The 20,186-nt window shown below is 42.0% G+C and overlaps 1 protein-coding gene across 1 annotated transcript; it reads left to right on the top strand.

The window, feature by feature from the left end:
• The first annotated feature begins 6,199 nt into the window (after positions 1–6,199).
• LOC119412395 (alpha-1,3-galactosyltransferase 2-like) lies at positions 6,200–15,699 on the top strand. The gene is made up of 3 exons (XM_037679394.1): positions 6,200–6,288; positions 14,758–14,895; positions 15,008–15,699. The coding sequence occupies exons 1-3, from the start codon at positions 6,215–6,217 to the stop codon at positions 15,690–15,692; spliced, it is 897 nt and encodes a 298-aa protein (XP_037535322.1). The 5' UTR covers positions 6,200–6,214; the 3' UTR covers positions 15,693–15,699.
• Positions 15,700–20,186: the final 4,487 nt, after the last annotated feature.

Genomic DNA, 20,186 nt, shown 5'->3' with positions numbered 1-20,186 from the left:
TGTTGTGATCACTAAGAATTAAACTTGAACCATGATGGTCACAAACCAACTGTAATCCATTCATCCATCGACCCATCCATCTATCCATTATCTTTACCTGCTTCTTCCTTTTCAAGTCATGGGGGTCACTGATATCCAGCCGAGAGGTGGGGAACACCCTGGACAAGTCTCCAGTCCATCACAGGGACACAGAGACCAACGAGACAACCATTCACTCTCTCACTCACACCTAGGGACAATTTAGAGTTACCAATCAGCCTAACATGCATGTTTTTGGACTGTGGGAGGAAACCGGAGTACCTGGAGAAAACCCACACATGCACAGAGAGAACATGCAAACTCCACCCAGAAAGACCCCTGGCCGGGATTTGAACCGAGGCGACCTGCTCGCTGAGAAACAGCAGCTCTACCAACTGCGCCACCGTGCTGCACCTGTAATTTTATAATAAATAAATGTACCTTATAAGTTTGTCTTAAAGCTTAAGTTTAAGATCAATTGTAAAATGTTAACATTTATTTTTACAAGATTTTTTAAATGATATTGTACATCTATTTTTAGGTTCTTATTGGAGAATTTTAAAATAACTTTTAGGTAAGATTTCTTGATTTTTACATCAGTCCTCGTGGCGGTAGCTGGGAAAAAAAAAAACATTGTGTGATTTATTTAATTTTGTGAAATGTGTGGAGTATTTTCCATCCATCCATCCATTATCTTTACCCGTTTGTTCCATTTTGGGTCACGGGGGTCGCTGGTGCCCATGTCCAGCAATCACTGTGCGAGGGGCGGGGTACACCCTGGACGGGTCGCAAGTCCATCGCAGGGCCACATAGAGACAAACGAGACAAACAACCATTCACTCTCACTCACACCTAGGGACAATTTAGAGTTACCAATCAGCCTAACATGCATGTTTTTGGACTGTGGGAGGAAACCGGAGTACCCAGAGAAAACCCATGCATGCATGGAGAGAACATGCAAACTCCACCCAGAAAGGCCCCTGGACCGGGGTTTGAACCAGGGACCTGCTCGCTGAGAGGCAGCAGCTCTACCAGTTGCGCCACCGTGCTGCCCGTGTGGAGTATTTTGTAAAATGAAAATGTCACAGTTTTCTTGACTGAGCAGGAAAAAATCTATTTGTGCAGGCAGGATGCATAGGCCATGATGTAAAATAAAAAAAATACTTTAATAATGAAAAAAAGAAGCTGACGTGGCAGCAAACACTTACAAGTCAGGATACACGAGGGACACAGGAGGATACCAGACGATGGATTGACAATGACTGAGACATAGACCAGGGCTTATATACACAGACGAGGCAAATTACAAACACCGGGAGGACACACGAGTGGAACCGATCAGGGTAGTTAATGAGAGACACTAGGGAGTTCAGACACAGGGTCAGAGGGATACCATCCTTACAGAAACCTCTTAGGAGTCGTGGTCAAAATGAGATATGCGTTCTAGCCTCAAATTAAATGTCACCACTGCCTTATAATAATCACCAGACCAAGATTTGAACACACTGTATCAAATTATACAAGGTTCAGAAACATGATACAGGTCAGTGTGAGCATCGTGGACTAGATGAAACAATAGAACATGTCATTTTGGTCTATCAGAAATATGAACATCACAGAAGACGAAGAATTGGGAAAACTCAAAGAAGCATTTAATATAATAATTAAAATACAAAACGAAACAAGAAGTATTCAAATGATTATACATTTTTTAGATAACACAAAATTAGTAAATAGAACATAAGCATGAGTCCAGACATAAAATAGACATTTTGATCCACACTACATATCTGAAGGAGGAGGAGAAGAAGACGCATGTGCTCAGTAGGTGGCGGCATGCACCTGAAAGTTGTTTACAATCTGTCATTAATGAAAGAGGAGGAGGAGGAAGAAGGCAGGTACTTCTCTGTGTGGTAAAGGTGCACAGTCGAAAACAGGTTCAAGTTGTCAAGCAACCATGTTGGCTCTGAACACGCCCTTGATGGAAAACAAGCACTTCCTCCATGATCAGACAAAACAGCTTGCAGCTCCTTGGAGCAGGTTTTCTGACACCCGTTCATTTAAATCTTAAAAGGAGAATGTTTTGGGATCATTTAAAATTCTTCAGGATGAAAACAACTTACTGGTAGGTTAACAAAGCTGCCTTTGTCTCACAACATAGTAAAATATGCAAGATACATTTTTAAGGCCTTTTTTTTTTTGTCAAGAAATGTAAGTAATTTGCTTTTTTTTTATCAAAAATTATTATAGCTGCCTGCATTGATTGATGATCTTAAATAACTGTTTAAAATCTTTATTGACCCTCAAGTCCTGACTGAGTGAGATCCTGTCGTTTTGTTGTGGGAGCATTTTTCATTCATTTATTTCTAACATTTATTCATTAATTCATGTTGTGCTTGCTCAAGATGAAAGTCTATGATGGAGTTAAATTCAAAGCAGTCTGCTCCTCAGAGAAATAGTGTTATCTTATTATTTCTATATATGAATATTTCTGTTCAGTGCCCTGAGTTGTTGTGTTGGCGCTATAGAAATAAACTGAATTGAATTTAGATTGTGTCTGTTCTATTTAAGTTCATATTGATTTTAGTTTCACCTACTGACTTAATATTTAATACTTTGCACAGCTTTGGTTTATTTAAGTAAATTTGTATGTGCTATAGAAATAAACTGGGATTGACTTTCCATTAAAAAAAATGAACCAAGTAATGTAACCCATCAAAGTTGTCAGGTCCTCTGGACGATCTTATTTTTTTGTTCTGTTGTTGAAATGTTTCATCTTTCATCCAAAAGACTTCCATCAGTCCGAGGATCCACAAGAAAACTCAGTCCCATAAGTAGCACACTTGCATATCCTGATGCACGCTCAGTAACCCAGGTAGAGAAATCTAACAAAGTTACTGGTAAGTCGGCTCCTCTGGACAAAAAATTTTAATTAAAATTAAAAATTAGTCTTATTGAAACGTTCTGTCTTTAATCCAAAAGACTTGTGATCCAAAAGACACACTCACATAGTGAGCAATATAACACAAAGTAATCTAACATTATTTTTTACCCTTATTAGCTAATATGTCCCTTCTTAGATAATCATTTTTTATATATACACAACTAAATCTTTTAGTCCACTTTCTCTTAAATATTGCCGGCCACCAATAGTGTGTGCACATAATTGCAATGCATACAATGCTGTTATCACAAGTATCAATCAGCCCTCTGTGAATAGCAAGTGGACATCAGGGCACTAATGATCGACTAACGCTAGGCTGATGGTTCTCATTTTCCACATGAACAACTATGGTAGTTTTGTCTGTCATCAGTAAACTGGTTGATCCAATATGAAAAAAATGCTGTTTGTAAGACTGACTTTGTTGCAGATGTTCACGTAATTGTTTGTCTGCACTGTTAGCAGAACATTTCATAAACCACTGGACAGATTTTAATACAACTATCTGAAAGTAATCACATGCTGTACATCATGTGATTACTTGATTGATTACACATGATGTACATTTTTAACTTAATTGTGGGGTGGCTGTGGCTGAGTGGTTAGAGCGGTCGTCCTCCATTGCAAGAGTTGGGGATTTGATTCCACCAGCAGTCACATGCTGAAGTGTCCCTGGGCAAGACTGAACCCCTCATTGCCTCCTATGTGTGTCCCATCAGTGTATGAATGTGATACAGCACTGATTATTTGTTGTATTGATTTAGTAGAGGTCCCTGTGATGGACTTGCGACCCGTCCAGGGTGTACCCCGCCCCTCGCACAGTGATTGCTGGACATGGGCACCAGCGACCCCCGTGACCCAAAAATGGAATAAACGGGTAAAGAAAATGGATGGATGGATGGATTTAGTAGAGTTCTGTATGAATGGGCACATGAGGGAACAAATTGTAGTGCTTGATGACACAGTTCTTTATTGTCGAGCTAAAACGGTTGCTAAGACTTTCCAGCTTTTGCAATCCACATTTGACATCATCCAGTTGTTCCATCTCAAACTTGTTCTAAATGCCGATTAAACCAAAGGGATGCTTTTTTTCAAACAGGAAGTCGATCCCAGCAATTCTTCCTCTGATTTTATCCTCAAATGGTGTCTCTATTGAGTTTGTCAAGTCCTACAAACAATTGGGTATCTTGGTCGATTCACATCTCTCTTTTAAGCTCCACGTGGAAAACTTGGTAAAGAAACTGAAAGTTAAGTTGGGTTTCTTTTTCAGAAACAGATCCTGTCTAACTCTGAATGCTAGGAAATGCCTTGTAACTGTGACTTTCCTTCCCTCCATTGATTACGGTGACGTTGTTTACATGAACGCTCCTACAAGCACCCTGCAGATGTTGGATGCTGTCTATCATGGTGCACTAAGATTCATGACTGGCTGTGATTATCGTACCCACCACTGCACCCTGTGTTCACTGGTTAACTGGACATCATTAACTTCACACAGACTCTCTCACTGGTACATTTTCATCTTTAAATCACTTCTTGGTCTGCTGCCTTCATACATCTCCTACATGTCACAATGTGAGTGCAGCTACAGCGTGCGCTCTCAGGATATAGTTACCTGCAGTGTTCCCTCAGTGAGGACTGAACTTGGCAAAAGGGCCTTCTCCTACTCCGCTCCTGTTTCCTGGAATATCTTACAAAAAGATCTGAAGCTCTCGACCTTGACCTCTCTAAGTGGCTTTAAAAATCTGTTGGACTCCTGGCAGGGACCAATGCTGACATGTTCCTGGTTTTTACACCAACAAAACTGATTTGTTCCACTTTGGAGTAAGCTGTTGGGGGAAGAATCAGTTTTGTGTTGTGTGTTTCCTTGACTGATGAAGCCTTCCGGATCAAAGGCGAAACGTTTCAGGAGAGAAAAAAAAAAAGAAACTATCCAGATGACCTGACTGAAAAATTTTGGATTGTATACCTGGATTATTGAGCATGGACATTGTTCCTGGTTTTAATTTTCTAAATTTGCCTTATAATCTAGCTGGTTTTGCTACTTTTTTTGCCATCTTATTTTAATTTGTAAAAAAAAAAAAAAAAAAAAAAAAACTGTATGCCTCTTATGATTGTCCATTGTTGTCATCATTCTTTGTTGAAACCAGGTCTCTCTTGTAAATGAGTCCTCGAGGCTCAATGGGATTTACCTGTCTAAATAAAGGTTGAATGAATGAAAAGTAGTGTAAAGAGCTTTGAGTATCTTGATCAGAAAACCATTCAAGATGGCTGCTACACTTAATTGACATTAGCTGATGGAGACATGGCTAAGAGGTGTCATTTCCAAGCTTTGTTGAAAACAGTTAAAATTCTGGCCCTTTTTATCACAAGATGAACGTTAAAGCTTTTTTCTTTTTCATCGGGGAGTGGTGGCGCAGAGGTTAGAGACGGTGGGCCTGTGATCGGAATGAAGGTCGCCATTTTGAATGAAGGTAGCCATTTTGATTCCCCGTACAGACAACATCAAAGTGTGGGTGGGAAAGGTGAAACACCCACACCTGTCTCCGCCCTCATTTGCCCCACTTTGGGCCCATGAGCAAGACCCTTAACTCCCACCATCTGCTCCCCCAGGAACCCTAGATAGCAGCTCTCTGCTCCACACAGAGGGCTGTGGTAGCTCGGTGGTCTGTGGTTGTGTCAGGAAGAGCATCCAGCTTAGAAACAGTTGCCAAGTCTTTGTGCAATTTTGTTCGCTGGAAAAAAAAAATCGGAGTACTCCTTTTTGTCCTACACCAACAACTTTTACTGCTCTACAAAACATTGATCAGTCACCAGAGAAAGGATGTTCTTGTCCACAGCTGTTTGTTTCTAATGACGTCTCAGTATCTGTGTTTAAACTTGCTTTTTTCCACCTGCAGCTGCGTACAGGTGCCGAGGAACATTAAGAAGTGTTTGCTTTGCATTCTGATTGTGGCCTTCCTGATTTGCTTCACAGCTGTGTGGTCAGTGCAAAGACAAGTCTGCATTTGAAGATACAGATATAAATACAGTCTCAGATGATAGTTTAATGAAGTTTACTACAACAGTAATAAACAGAAATAAACAGTTTTAATAAAAAAAGATAGAACTTTATTGATCCCGCATATCAGTGATGCTATGTAACACAGTATCAACAGTCTTTTTAAAAATATAAATGTTAACATATTGTATATTATATGAAACTGTTTTTGTGTGTTTTTGTTTTAACACAGGTTTCCCACAAAACTATTGCCGATGGACAAATGTCCTTTGGAGAGTGCGAAGATGTTGATCTTGGATAATTTAGCTGATGTCACCCTTGATCTTCAGTAAGACAATAAAACTCAATCTGTGGTGATAAATCTATTTACTAAGGTGTCTGCCTGTAGTCTGAAACTTACAATATTCAATGCTATATTTATATTTATTTTGACCCAGTGGACTGAGGGGAGCAGTCTCAGAGCTAATGATGTAACATAAAATCCAATGTAATACATATAGTGATGCATGTTGTTTACATTGCAACTTTTCGATAGAGATCAAATAATTAGCTACTGACTGCAACTGAACAGTTTTTAATTTGACTGACAGATAAAAATATAACACATTCTCCCACCCTGTCAGTGGTGGAGAAAGTACTCAAACACTGTACTTAAGTAAAAGTACAAATAAACAGACACAAATGTACTCTAGTAAAAGTAGAAGTACCACATTAATGTTTTTACTTAAGTAAAAGTAAAAAGTACTTGCTTTTAAAAATGGTTAAAGTATTAAAAGTAAAAGTACTTGCTGAATGTATTACCTAATGCAATGGTCTACAATACCATTAAGTATTCCTACCATAAGTGTATTTTCTGTAATACATTAATAGTGTTCCATTTTACAAGCTTCTAGCCACATAAGCAACAAACATGCACAGCATCATGTTATTTAGCATCCAAGCAAACGCGCATGACCAAGACGACACTGTGTTAACAACAAGCTTGTTGCCAGTTCATGCTAGATTATAATAATTTAATAGTGTTTACTTGTTAGCGGTACAGTTGAACAAGAAGCTAGTTAAGGTTACATAAGACTTCACTAACGTAAATTAATTTCACATGCAAGTCAGGTAGCATTTAGCAACTTCACTTACCTCAACATGTTTTTTCAGATTTGACAGCAAATTTTTGAAAAACAGGAGTTCATGGTTTCAGGGGAGGCAAAGTTGACACTGGAATCTCCACGAATTGTTTTTTGAACCGGTTAACTCAAATAATTTTTTAAAATAAGTCCATGGGTGGTACGTATCTTCCTGCTGATTCTCCGAGGTGGAATCCATTTTGGGTGTGTTAGAGCCAGGTGCTGCGGGAGCACACAGGTCGTATACGTCACTGACCCAGCGCTTTCTGAAGGCGGGTCTAATGTTACCTGCCTACTTTGGTTGGTTCAATGGCCCAATTCCCCTCTCACCATTGGTTACTTTCAAACTAACAAATAAAAAAAAACGCAATGTGACGTGAATGCAACTTGTAACACAATGCATTATAGAAATGTAGTGTAGTAGAAAGTACAGATACTTGATGGAAAATGTAGTGAAGTAAAAGTCGAAAGTACCTATGTTTAATTCTACTTAAGTAAAGTTCAGATACATGAAAAATGTACTTAAGTACAGTAACAAAGTACTTGTACTTCGTTACATCCCACTGCTGCACCCTGTTTAGTAAATTCATGCACACAGATTTAGTCTCTTTCCTCAGTTTAATAAAAAAAATAAGCATGGTTTTGTAACATGATGCCTTTTCTACATCTCATTGTCTATACGGACTACAATATTTAGTACTTAAAACGTTGGTTACGTACTGTAACCCCAGATTCTATGAATATAGGCGTAGCCCTTTAAGGCTGTCGCTTAGTGAGTTTATCCTGTCATGCGAAGCATTACACTGAAAAATTTAGTCCACGCCCACCTGCTGTGTGGGCCCCACCCGGTCCGTATAGATTACGTTAAGAGCGGGTAATCGGCTCCCAAGTAGCTTTTAATTCAGCCACTTAGGAGCCAGTGAGGCCCGACACTTAAAGGGCTACGCCTATACTCATAGAATCTGGGGTTACAGCACGTAACCAATGTTCTATTTCATATAGGCTTCGCCCTTTAAGGCTGTCGCTGATGGGTTAAGGGCGAAGCGGATGTGGTCCTCGCCTCACTGGGTCCGTTCGAACACCGTATGAAACGGAAGCTTGCCCAAAAACGTCTTGTCACTCAGATCTCCATGTGCGTAATTACGCGTTGTGTAATTATGTGTAACATGCACAGACGCAAGTTGTGTAATTATGCGTTCTGAATGCATGACCGCCCTGGAAAGTTTCAACGGAGGGGAGAAAAGCTGAAAGGATCCATGAACCAACCGGTTCACGGCTGAACAGTATGAACAAATTAATAATAACAAGAGAGCTGATTATTAATCAAATGAACTGATTGGTAACGATAGTCATGAACTGATTAATGACAATAGAACCAAAATAACAGTCACAACTTGTGACTGATAACAACATCTCGCACTGTAATGCATGCAGACAGATGTGAGTTAAAACAGGGTTCCATGAAACAACAATATTCATTCTGTTAAAACACTAAGTACAGAATGTGTCATGGAACGAGCCGTCACATCACGTAGATAAAAGTGAATAAATGAGCAGGGTGTTGACCACGCGGCCACAGTGCAAATATCCTGCATTGTCATACCATTATGCAAAGCAGTCAAAGATGCGATACCTCTGGTCGAGTGTGCCCTAAGGTTGACAGGAGGCTCTAAATCTGATGCTCTGTAGGCTTCAGAAATGGCCTCACACAACCAGTGTGACAGGTGCTGGATGGATAACGGGCGACCTGCAGATGCATCTCTATAATGCACAAACAAATGTTGAGTTTGACGCATTGCAGCTGTGTGACACGTCAACGCCCGCACAGGACAGAGAAGATGGAAAGATGTTTCTTCTTCTGATTGTGTGTGGTGGGGGGGGACCCCTCCAACGATATCACTCTTGATTTAAAGAGTTTGAGTTTGTGATGTTTTAGGCATAAATCTGGGTTTGGTCTTAGATCAACTGTGCTGCCATCAGCCTGAATTCTAAGACATGACGGAGCGACAGAGAGGGCAGATAAATCTCTCACCCTCTTAGTGATGTTAAGGCCAGCAGCAGGGTTGTTTTAAGAGACAAAAATTTAATTGGAACCTGATTCAGTGGCTCAAATGGAGCTTTGATCAGGGCTTGTAGGACCAGCGTTAAATCCCACTGTGGAGCAAGTGGGCGTGAAAACAGGCCTGCGTCTCTGTGCACCTTTTTAAAAAATGCTTCATCAGCTGTTCTGTCCCCGAAACCTTCGTGACAAGAAGAGATGGCTGCAGCGTACGTTTACTCCTGCTGAACGCCAGATTTCTGTCCATCAGCTGCTGCAGAAAGGACAGCATGCCACCTAGTGGACATGAGGTGGCTTCTACACCTTTCTCTGTACGCCTTTTAAAAAACGCTTCATCAGCGAATGATTAAAGGCTGCTCCGTCTCCGAAATCTTCGTGACAAGAAGAGATGGCTGCAGCATACGTTTAATCGTGCTGAAACGCCAAATTTCTGTCCATCGACTGCTGCAGAAAAGACAGCACGTCGCCTAGTGGACATGAGGTGACCTCTACATCTTGTGGGAGACCCATCTTCTCTAAGCGGATCCGCCCAGTGGCCAGACCCACAGGTGCTGGCCTATTTCTGGGTAACTCCTGATCGCTCCTCCCGCCTGGAGGAGAGCATCCTCCCTCCACGACAGTTTCCACCGGCGCCCTGATAACAGGCGTCGTAGAACCGGAACCATGGTGCGTTCACGCGCTCGGGAGCCACCAAGAGAGCTGTCAATCCCTCCTCCTGAACTCGATTCGAAAAACCATAATACCAGAGGAGGTGGGGGAACATGTAAAATCGTTTTGAGCCATGGGCTATGAGCGAACACGTCCACCCCCCAGCGGTGGTTCGTCTCGTGGGCTCAGTGAAACCCATAGTTGACACTGAGTATTTCCTCGTGTCGCAAACAGGTCCACGGCTGCTTTGCCAAATTCCTGCCACATCTGGGCCATCAGACCAAGGTGGAGGGTCCACTCCCCGTGACGTGGACCACCCCTGGACATCACATCTGCCTCTTGTGCAGAACACCGGGGATGTACATTGCTCTGGTGGAGAGCAGATTTTGGTGTGCCCAACACAGTACTTTCCTCGCAATATGTAACATTTGGGCTGCGTTGATTCTGCAGCACAGGAGCAAAGTGTTAAATCACATTCAGAACCGTGCAACCCTCCAGAACGTTTATATGAGCTTTTGTGAAAAAAGCCACAGCACCCCTTGTTACAAAGAACATAAGATAGACGTCGTTGTTGTTGTTGTTGTTTATTTTATTGCCGAGTGTTTTTTACACGGACGTGCCGGTCAAACTGTAAATTAAAGTAAAAGAAAATACAAACAAACGTCAATACTTAGTATTCCAAAATTCAATAAACATTACTGAACGAACAGTTTTAGAAGCTAGGCTTGACTCGACTAAACCGGCTATAAAGCAAAACTTACTCTTAGAACACTTCGTAATAATAAGCATCGACATTCAAATATCACAACGCAGCAAACAACAGCTAGCATTCGGCTAATTAGCTCTAGCAAACTCACCACGTTGGGCAACATTCATGAACATCAGTCAGACGTGATTTTATAGCAGGTTCGGCTTGTTAGCTGTGGCTAACGGCAACCTGAGCACACTACACCGCAGTTAGTTCTTCTTCTCCCCCTTAACTCATGACCCATCGAATCAACTATAGAGCCCCCTAGTGGAATGGGAGGAGTGAATCCAACACCCCTACAGCTCAAGATAGGCATGTCACCCCCCCAACCTGACACTGGTGCGTCTGTGAGACTGACACGTGTGACATAGGTCTGCTGACGGGGGCTCGCTCCAACAAAAAACGGGTTTTCCCAGTGTCGGAGGTCTGCTCTCACAGAGGGAGGAACAGTGATCGTCCGCCTCCTTCTTGCCTGCGTTCTTGCATTGACTACATCGTGTGTAACAGCTTTATGATGGAAAATATCTGTTATTACTCTGCCCGGTCTTACGTGGCGGAGCTGGACTCTTACAGAGTCGATTCTCGTCTGTGATAAACGAATAAACAAGTTTAGCCCCACTCCCAGATAACAATCGTCTGGGCCGGGAGGATCGAACTTTTCAAATTTTATGGCGAAGCCCAGAATTGGCAGGTGTGACGTCAACATCTGAGCCTGAGCCGACATGTGAAGCGGTCTGCCCATGATTGCCTTGTTGAAAAACTGACAGGTCGACATCGGTCTCGTTCCTCCGGTCCGTTGGGAACCAGGAAGTAACATGAGTAACAGCCTGTGTTTTCCTCTCCGTCGGGAACCCCTGGATTTCTGCCTTTAGAGATGAGACCTGGTCTGGTGACAGGACCGTCTCTAAAAACTCCTCCGAACGGAGGGGGTCGGGCTGCAAGTTGTAACACGTAACCCCTGCTATCAGCTTGGCCATCTATGTCTGGCGAGAAAGCTCGCAGCCACTCCGCGTAACGTCTGTGGAGTGGGCGCGCGTTTAGGTGGTGCGTCATGTTTTAACGGATGACAGTCAATCCACCGCCTCAACCACTGTCATGAGCCGTGGGAGTGTGTTCTGCGTGACCCACAGGCGAAGCTTCCTTGAAGGTGCTCTGAGCGCGTCTGTGTGCTGCGCTTGATTGCGGGTCCACATTCATGTCTGTGGAACAGTGTGTGTTGAGGAGAGGCGTGTGAAAACTGTTGACGCTGCAGGAGCGCGAGTTTGACACCACTGTAGACGCGTGTCGCTCCTGCTTAGAGCGAGATACGTTACTGGGCTCGTACAGCAATCTCACGTTTATGTTGACGTGAGCGGCGAGCGCTGAGAAGTTGTGTGCGCACCTTCATAATGCTGCACCGTATGGGTGAAGGCTGCTCGCGTCGTGGGAGTGCTCGTTGGCACCGCTTTGTGAGGGGTGTGCAGCTTGGGCTGAAAAAACGAGTTATTCCATTGAGACTCGTTGTGCAGGCCACATTCACTTATGACTGTTGTGTCATGCGGGCGTCTCGCCTTGTTTGGAGAGACGGTGATTGAAAACAACCTTTAAAAGGCCACCGGCTCTTTCGTGTGGGGTGTGTGTGTGATGGAGCCGCTGTCAGTCATCCGAGCTGACAGACTGGCTAAAAAGACACTTTCATCATAAAATGATGTTTTATTCCTACATTCGTGTCATCTTCACACACATCCAGCAAACCGTCATTGAGTCATCTCCCCCTGAGCTCTGCGGTTTGTTCTAGGGCGCCACCTGTTGGCGATCTCTGGGAAAAGCTGAACTTCTGGATGCTGGGGATGTCTGACGGGCGGGGCTGGCGTAGCAGAGCGGGGAGGCGTTGTGCAGCCATGGAACGTCTTGAAAGTGATCCCTCGTTGATGAGGGCCCTCCAACAAAAAGCTTTCTGCAGCTCCTCCGAGAGGGAGGTGGAGTGACAGACCAGGAGAATCTCTGGGAAACCTCATCCTCCGGCTGCGATGCAAGACCGGCAGACAACAAAGAGGTGCACCGGTTGAGGATGACGTTAGCTGCCTTGCAGAGGGAGCGTACGTCTCCTCCCGCCTCTGAACGTTGTACGCCAACAGCGTAACGTGCTATTCCCTGCGGCCGCGTGGAACGCACGCTGGTGAGCTCGGTTGGAGAGCGACGTCACCGTCTGGTTATGCTTATCCGGAGGCGCAGGACACTGGTCCAACCTGGACATCTTGGCTCCGAAAAAGTCTCCGTCAAGGCTCGGCTCCCGGGGGCACCGAGGGAATTTCCGCTCTGTGAACCCCTCCACTCTGGTGATGGGCACGGATGTGGGAACCGGCGCCCTATTCTACCAGGACCGGCTACAGTCTCGTCCCAGTAGGACGTCACCGCTGGGAAAACGAGGCCAGATGGGGTCAGGACGGCGAGCCAGAGTGGAGCCCAGAAACCTTCCCGCTAGATCTAGCGGGAAGGTTGGCCCTTCATGTCATCCGCCTTTTGGATTATGCCGGGCAAACTCCAGAGGAGGGCACCGGTGGCTGGGAGCAGTGTGGTCGCCGATGCGAAACAAGGTGTGTGTGTGTGTGTGGGGGGGGGGGGGGGAGCATGCGCTCAGCCCCCCTCTACTGACACTACGCTCTCCTGGAGGGAATGAGCAGCGGGGGGCTGCTGCTGACGTCACCTGTCCCGGAGGAACCATCCGATTCGCTCCGAGGGTCGGCAATAAGAGGAAAATTACAAGATGGCGTCGTCCAGCGTGTAGCGACCTGCCACTGAGAAATACTCCTCGGCGTTTTCCTTGAAACAAGACTGCTCGTCTGCTTCTCCTCGGGGAGGAGAACTCACCGGTACGACAGGAGGTTGACGTGGCGGCCACAGGCAATCTTAACAAAGGTTGGTCAGCTAGAAAACTTTCCTTCTTCGTTCTTCTGACAGTGCTATTAGCTCGCTGAAAAAAAATGGGAGCCGATTACCCGCTCTTAACGTAATTTATACGGACCGGGTGGGGCCCACACAGCATGTGGGTGTGGACTAAAATTTTCAGTGTAATGCTTCGCATGACGGGATAAACCCACTAAGCGACAGCCTTAAAGTGCAAAGCCTATATGAAATAGAACTTAATAATGTCTCTTTGTGTGGACAAATAATGTCCCAATCAAATATGATTGGGACATTATTCTAAAACCAAAATAATAAACCAAAAATCAGCTCTAAAAATTTTAATCATAAAAAGCCTAATTAAAGTAAAGGCTGTTACTTTACCAGAACAAAATAATAAAATCATTAAGTATGGATAATTGAAGGTCAGATTTCTTTCCTCTAAGTCTCTGTTAGTTAATGATCTGATTATTGATCATCATATTGATTTATTCTGTCTGACAAACCTGGCTACAACAGGAGGATTTTGTTAGTATAAATGAATCCACTCCACTAAATTATTTAAATTTTCATGTTCCTAGAAGAACCGGTCTAGGCGGAGTAGCTGCTATGTTTGAGTCATTATTGATTAACGCTAAACAAATTATTATGTATTTAAGTTCAAGTTTAAAAATGTTTTGCATTGTTCTTATTTTCATCAATAGTTTAAACTCTTGTTCAATTATGGGTGTCAACAGATAATTTTCACAGAATAAAATTGGTTTGTAATTGGGGAGTTGCATTCGAGCCTAAAAAATCCGACATGGCCCGAACATGTATTCATTTCATTCGAGTTCTACTCAAAACTGACCAGCTGTGATTACAGGCCCGAACCTGGATTTTTATTATTTATTTATTTTTTATTAAGCTTTTAATGCTTTTGTAAGTAAATCAGTTTGACATGATTTAAAAATATATTTCAAAGAAAGGAAGATATAAGATTTCTTGTTTATTAACAAGAGTCAGCGGACTATTGTAGTTATTATAATATTGTAGTTATTATAATATTACAATATTGTAGTTATTATAGTTATTAACAGTTGGCAGACGTGCACGGCCGATGATCCGAATTGGGTTGTCAGCTGCACGCGAATGCTGACACATTCAAAAGCCTGACACCAACGTGGCCTGTCCACTCAGCACATTATTTTGGCACGGGCCAGGCCTGACGCAGGCCCAGGTTTAATCACATCTCTATTTGTAATTTACTGTTTATGTTTCTGCAGTTTAAAGGTGAAGTTTCTAGTTTTGTTTTGCCCAAAACACATTTACTCTTTAAATGAGCTTCCCTTGTTTCAGGTCTCGTCATGACGTGCAAACGTGCACTTCTTGGAGAGCTCCCATCATTTGGGAAGGCATGTTTAACCCTCATCATTATGACCAGATGCACAAAATGAAAGGCTCCTCTGTCGTTTTGACTGTGTTCGCTGTAGGCAGGTTTGTTTTCACATGAATTCTATGACTTCTGAACACATCCTGGTTTCCCATGGTCACAAATTTGGTCAGTTATAATGAGATGATAAAGCCTTAACTTTCTCTTGTCTTAAAGGTATTTGGAAGCCTACCTTGAGGCCTTCCTGATGTCATCAGAGCATTACTTCATGTTGGGTCTACCTGTGTCGTACTACGTGTTTACAGACAGGCCTGAGAATGTGCCAAACATCGAGCTCGGCCCACGACGACTCCTGAAAGTAATCGAAGTGGAAAAATACAGCAGGTGGCAGGACATCTCTATGATGCGAATGAAGATAATATCAGATACTATAGAGTCAGATATTCGCCACCATTACACGCACGTTTTCTGTTTTGATGTTGATCAGGTTTTTACTGGAAGGTTTGGTCCTGAGGCTCTTGGAGATTCTGTCGCTCTGCTTCATGCTGGATACTATCGCTCCCCAAAGGAGCTTCGTACCTACGATCGCAACCCAAAGTCCAAGGCGTACATGGAAACAGGAGATTTTTACTATCATGCTGCCGTCTTTGGAGGCACCTGGGAGAACGTAAAGTCCTTGACTGACTCCTGCTACAAAGACATCATGGAGGACAAACTAAATAATGTGGAGGCTCTGTGGCATGATGAGAGTCATCTAAACAAATACTTTTGGCTACACAAACCAAGCAGGATTCTTTCTCCAGAGTACTGCTGGACCACCAACCTTGGATATAGACGAGACATACAGGTGTTCAGACTGATGTGGGCCTCAAAATACTACGATACACTGCGCACATCCTAGAAGATCTCAGTGGAGAGACGAACACAGTCACTGTAGTCTTCAGAAAAATCTTGGGTTTAAGATTATATGTATAAGTTACAGTGTAAACTTATCCAAAGTAAAAAGCTGTACAAACATTTAACTAGAAAAACTGCATTTCCAGTGAAAATGCAGTGTGATTGCTGAATGACTTTGCCAAAAGCATAAAAAGCTAGAGTTTACTTGAAATACATCTATAGCTATAAATTTGGAAGATTAAGCTGCAAGAAGCACAAAAAGCTAAAGAAAAAAAATGCATACAAAGGTTGGAATTAGATTAAAACAGCTGAATCGTGCAGATAAACAAAAAAAACTGTTGATGGAAAAAAATGAACCAAACATCTCTAATTCATTCAAAGAAGCTAAAATGAACCAAAAGCATGTAAAATGAGTTTCTTTAAAACAAACCAAATGCTGAATAGTATGGACCAAATAAGAAAAACAACCCAACCTTAAAACAGCCTTAAAAAAAACTTAAAAACAGGTTAAGAAAACCTAAAAACAGCAGAACGAAACCTAAAAACAACATAATAAACTTTTAAACAGCCTAAAAAAAATTGAAAAGAGCCCGACAAACCTTAAACAAAACTTGACAACAGCCTTAAAAGAAACAAATCACCTGAGTCATGTGCACAAAGAAGCTCCATCTTTCTTTCAGCATGACCCTGCCAAGAGATGGAGCCAAAGGCGAGTGTGTTGAAAAGAGATGTGAAATGTGTTTTAGTAAGAAACCATTTTTTAAACAAGTTTCAGAAAAGCTTCATTTGGACATCACTAGAAAACGGAGACTCTTTAGACAGGAGTTGATGAACAGAGTGGACAGGTGAGAGTGAACGGGACAAGAGCTGAGAAGCAGAATGTGACTGAGGCCTGCTGCTTTTTGTTCAAGGTCCTCTGGGCGGACTCTTCTTTGTGCAAACATTTTGTCTTTTATCCAGAAGACTTCAGTCTTTGATTAAATGCTTCAACGAGGAGAATCTGTCCAGAGGACCTGACTCAACCTGGATAGATTTATCTACCTGGATTATTGAGCATCAGGAGCTGAAGGAACAGAACAGCTACTGTCACAGTGTAGCTCTCCTGCTGCTTGATCCAATATATAAAGTACAGCTAGAAACTACAACCTGAAATGAACTACTTCTTTGTGGTTGACAAATAGATGAAGTTTAGTTGACAGCTGTTTATAATCATGTCACATCTGTCTAATATTCTGTCATTGTGGTGCTTTGAACATTTTTTATTTTTTTTTGTATGTTGGCGAAAGAGTAAAGGTAAGGTTACTTGATGAATAAATCATTTTTGTTCAAGTGTTTGTTTGTAATGGTAAGAAGTCCCGCTGCTTGTGACTTCTTGACATTACAAACAGAAAAAAAACAACTATCTGATTTACAACATAATACCAGTTTGGAACCATTTTTTCTGTGGGTAGAAGTGCTCATGAACCGGTAAACTAAACAAGGTTGGCTCCACGTCTCACTACACGTTACTCTCAGGGCATTTGATGCAAATTGGCCACCAAAAAACAAATCGTGGCAAGAAGTCACTTCTTTTATAAACCTTTGGATCCAGCACCAATACAGTGACGCAGCTTCAGTGTTTTGAAAGCTTTGGACAGCAGTGGTCATGTGACTCATAGCCCAACAAACAGTGCTTTAGAAACGCTTCTGTTATTTAATACTTGTGCTGAAACTCCACTTTTCACTCCCCTGCAGTTGAGCATTGTGCATTATTTTATCCCATGTCTAGTTCTTTGCCGTGTTCTCCTCGAGTTATTTTTGTAAGTTTGCTTTGCATCCTCCACTAACAACTTTCTGTCAGACTTTAATCTTTTGTTTTAATTTATTGGCACAAATTAAATCTAATCCCAAAGAAACCTTTATAAAACTTCTAAAATAGTAACTGGAACACAGTAAGAGGGTTAAAAAAAGAGCATTCAATTAATAATATAAACCACAATCCAAACAATTGTCCAAAATTATATGACCTTTTATAATAATTGGTCTCCAAATTAAAAATTGTTATAACACCACTGACCAAAAAATTTTTTTTTATTTTTTTTATTTTTTTATTATTAGTGCACCTAAAACCTAAAAAGTTACACTTAACAATTTGGACCAGAAATAGAAACAGGGTGTAAATATTTAATAATTTGATTCTTCTTTTCTTAATGTTTTATCGTCTACCAAAAATAAGGGCTTTTGCACAAAGGTATGAATAATACAAAATCATATTTGTAATTCATTTTTACAGTAATAAATTGTTTCAAAGTGTGTTTTTTATTACATTTTCCAATGTGTGTAAATTATTTGCCCACTGACTTAACGTAACCTATACAAATAAAAACCGTATACAAACAAGCCTATATAAATGTATAGGTTTTGTTCAGGAAAAACTCTACACGCCCTAAAAACCTGTGTAATTTTTCATTTTTTGCACTTTCCTGTTCTGGTTGTACCCAGGCACACTTGCACAATAAAGATGCTGATTGTGCTTCTTTTTTGGGGATGGTCTATTTTGAGGAACCCAAAATATTGTAGTTGTGAGTTTTAAAGGAAGTGTATAGAAAATGAGTGAAGTTCCTTATCAACATGATGTGCAAACAAAAGTAAATTTCAACTGAAAACTCTTTAAAATAAAATGTGAGCTCTGTGGATGGAAAGACAAGGAGCTGATTCTGTTAGGTTGAAACACTTTGTGTTGTATCGTGGGTGGTCAGAGAACTCCTGCTACAACCAAACTGAAGCAGTAATTTGCTCTTTCCTGTCTCAGCTGACTTGTTTAGGAAACGGGTTTTCACGCAGCTGAAGGGCATCAAGACGTTTGAAGAACAGGAACAATGTGAGCAACTGTCCCATTTTTGGCAAACTCATCTTGGAGGTCATGTTCTTCCTATACTTTAACAGATGAGTGAATGCACAGCACTGTAGTTGTATTTTACTCTGTGATGTTGGTGTACGCTGAATGTCTGCAGCTTTGGAGAATAGCTTGAGTGTTGCAGCAGGGCCGAGGCTATTTCTGGTGTGGAGCTGGCAAAGATTACAAACTTCAGGGGGAGGTTTTGAGGAAATGGGTGTTGAGAACTCCTCCTATATCCAGCTCCACATTCCTGCTTCACTTTTCTTCGTTACACTGTTTACTAGGGAAGACGAGCAGAATAAAAGACAAGCAGCAACTATAAACACCAGGGGACCGCTAAAGGGTTGGAAATAGGCACTGAAGCTGTAAGGGTAAGGGTTTCCTCCACCACAGTCCTGTTGGAATAAAGTTAGGTTCCTGACTTTCTGACGTATCTGATGAAACTGTTGCCTTGAAATCATGTAAATGTGCTCAAATGCTTAAACTGAAACCCAAAAAATATTTTTAGTGGAAACTTTTACGGTGATGTTTTGTCTGTGATGATCACAACCTGCATGTGGCAAGAAATGAAAACATGAATTGTTACATAAACCAGACAAAGTGTCAAATCAAACACACATGTCCCTGGAGAGGTAAACCAACATCCTGTCATGTGAAGACACTTTGAAGACACTTAGACACTTTAGCATAAAGAAAGGCTGTGTCTGGAACGGCATGTTGGAAACAAGTCTCGTGTGTCAGGTTACTCCAAGCTTTATTCACGATTACAGTACTCTGTCATTTACCATGTTATCGATTATCCAATAGATATTTTTTTAATTTTATTTAAAACTATAATGAAAAGAACAACACACACAAATATAAAATGATCTTCTGATGCATGCTCAGTAATCCAGGTATGTGACTCTAACAAGGCGGAGTCAGCACCTTTTAGTGGATCAGTCAGTTTGCTGGTGACAACCAAAACTAGTTGGCTGTGAACTGATTGTAACAAGTGAGCATTAGTTGTTCACATGCAAAAGGAGGAGCATTAGCCTAACAATTGATCGTTAGTGCCCTGATGGTTGTTTGCTATTCACAAAGAGCTGAGTGATACTTGCAATAACAGCATGGTACCATGTTAACTGTGTCCTCCGTGTTCAACTGTCCACCTCTTATAATGCTATAGAGTCCGTCCAGAGGACCTGACTCAACCTGGTTAGAAATTATAAATGATACAGTAATCCCTTGCTACTTCGCGGTTCGTTTTTCACGGACTCGATCTACTGCGGTTTGTTGAAGTAAGATTGGACATGACACACAACTGGCTGACGGATGGACGAGACGCACGATCGGCATGGAATTTAAAATCAATTATTTAAAATTATTTAACACCTGCTGCACCTGTGTGCATCCCATAAACCCTCTTCCTGCAGTTGTGTGCAGTCAACAGCTAAAGGAGAAGCTTCCTCCTGCAAAGTATCATGAGCTCTGCTCTCTGCAGCGGAGAAGTGGGCGTGGCCAAGAGCTCTGGCAGGTGGCAGAGAGCAGCGGAGGCAGAGAGCTGAGCACATGACATTCTGTGCTCTTTTAGAGAGTTTAGAAACATTGTTTAGAATATTACAAGAGTGTGGGAAGGAT

Source organism: Nematolebias whitei, chromosome 7, assembly GCF_014905685.2.
Source record: "Nematolebias whitei isolate Nwh7 chromosome 7, NemWhi1, whole genome shotgun sequence".
Taxonomy (NCBI): domain Eukaryota; kingdom Metazoa; phylum Chordata; class Actinopteri; order Cyprinodontiformes; family Rivulidae; genus Nematolebias; species Nematolebias whitei.
Note: the sequence above shows the minus strand (reverse complement) of the source record. Positions and strands in the feature narration are given on the sequence as shown.

Excerpts from the sequence above, each read along its gene's own strand:
- LOC119412395 (XM_037679394.1), top strand. The coding sequence starts at position 6,215 with ATGGACAAATGTCCTTTGGAGAGTGCGAAGATGTTGATCTTGGATAAT. Across the intron at positions 6,289-14,757 it reads GATGTCACCCTTGATCTTCA|GTCTCGTCATGACGTGCAAA; the intron begins GTAAGACAATAA and ends CCCTTGTTTCAG. Across the intron at positions 14,896-15,007 it reads ACTGTGTTCGCTGTAGGCAG|GTATTTGGAAGCCTACCTTG; the intron begins GTTTGTTTTCAC and ends CTTGTCTTAAAG.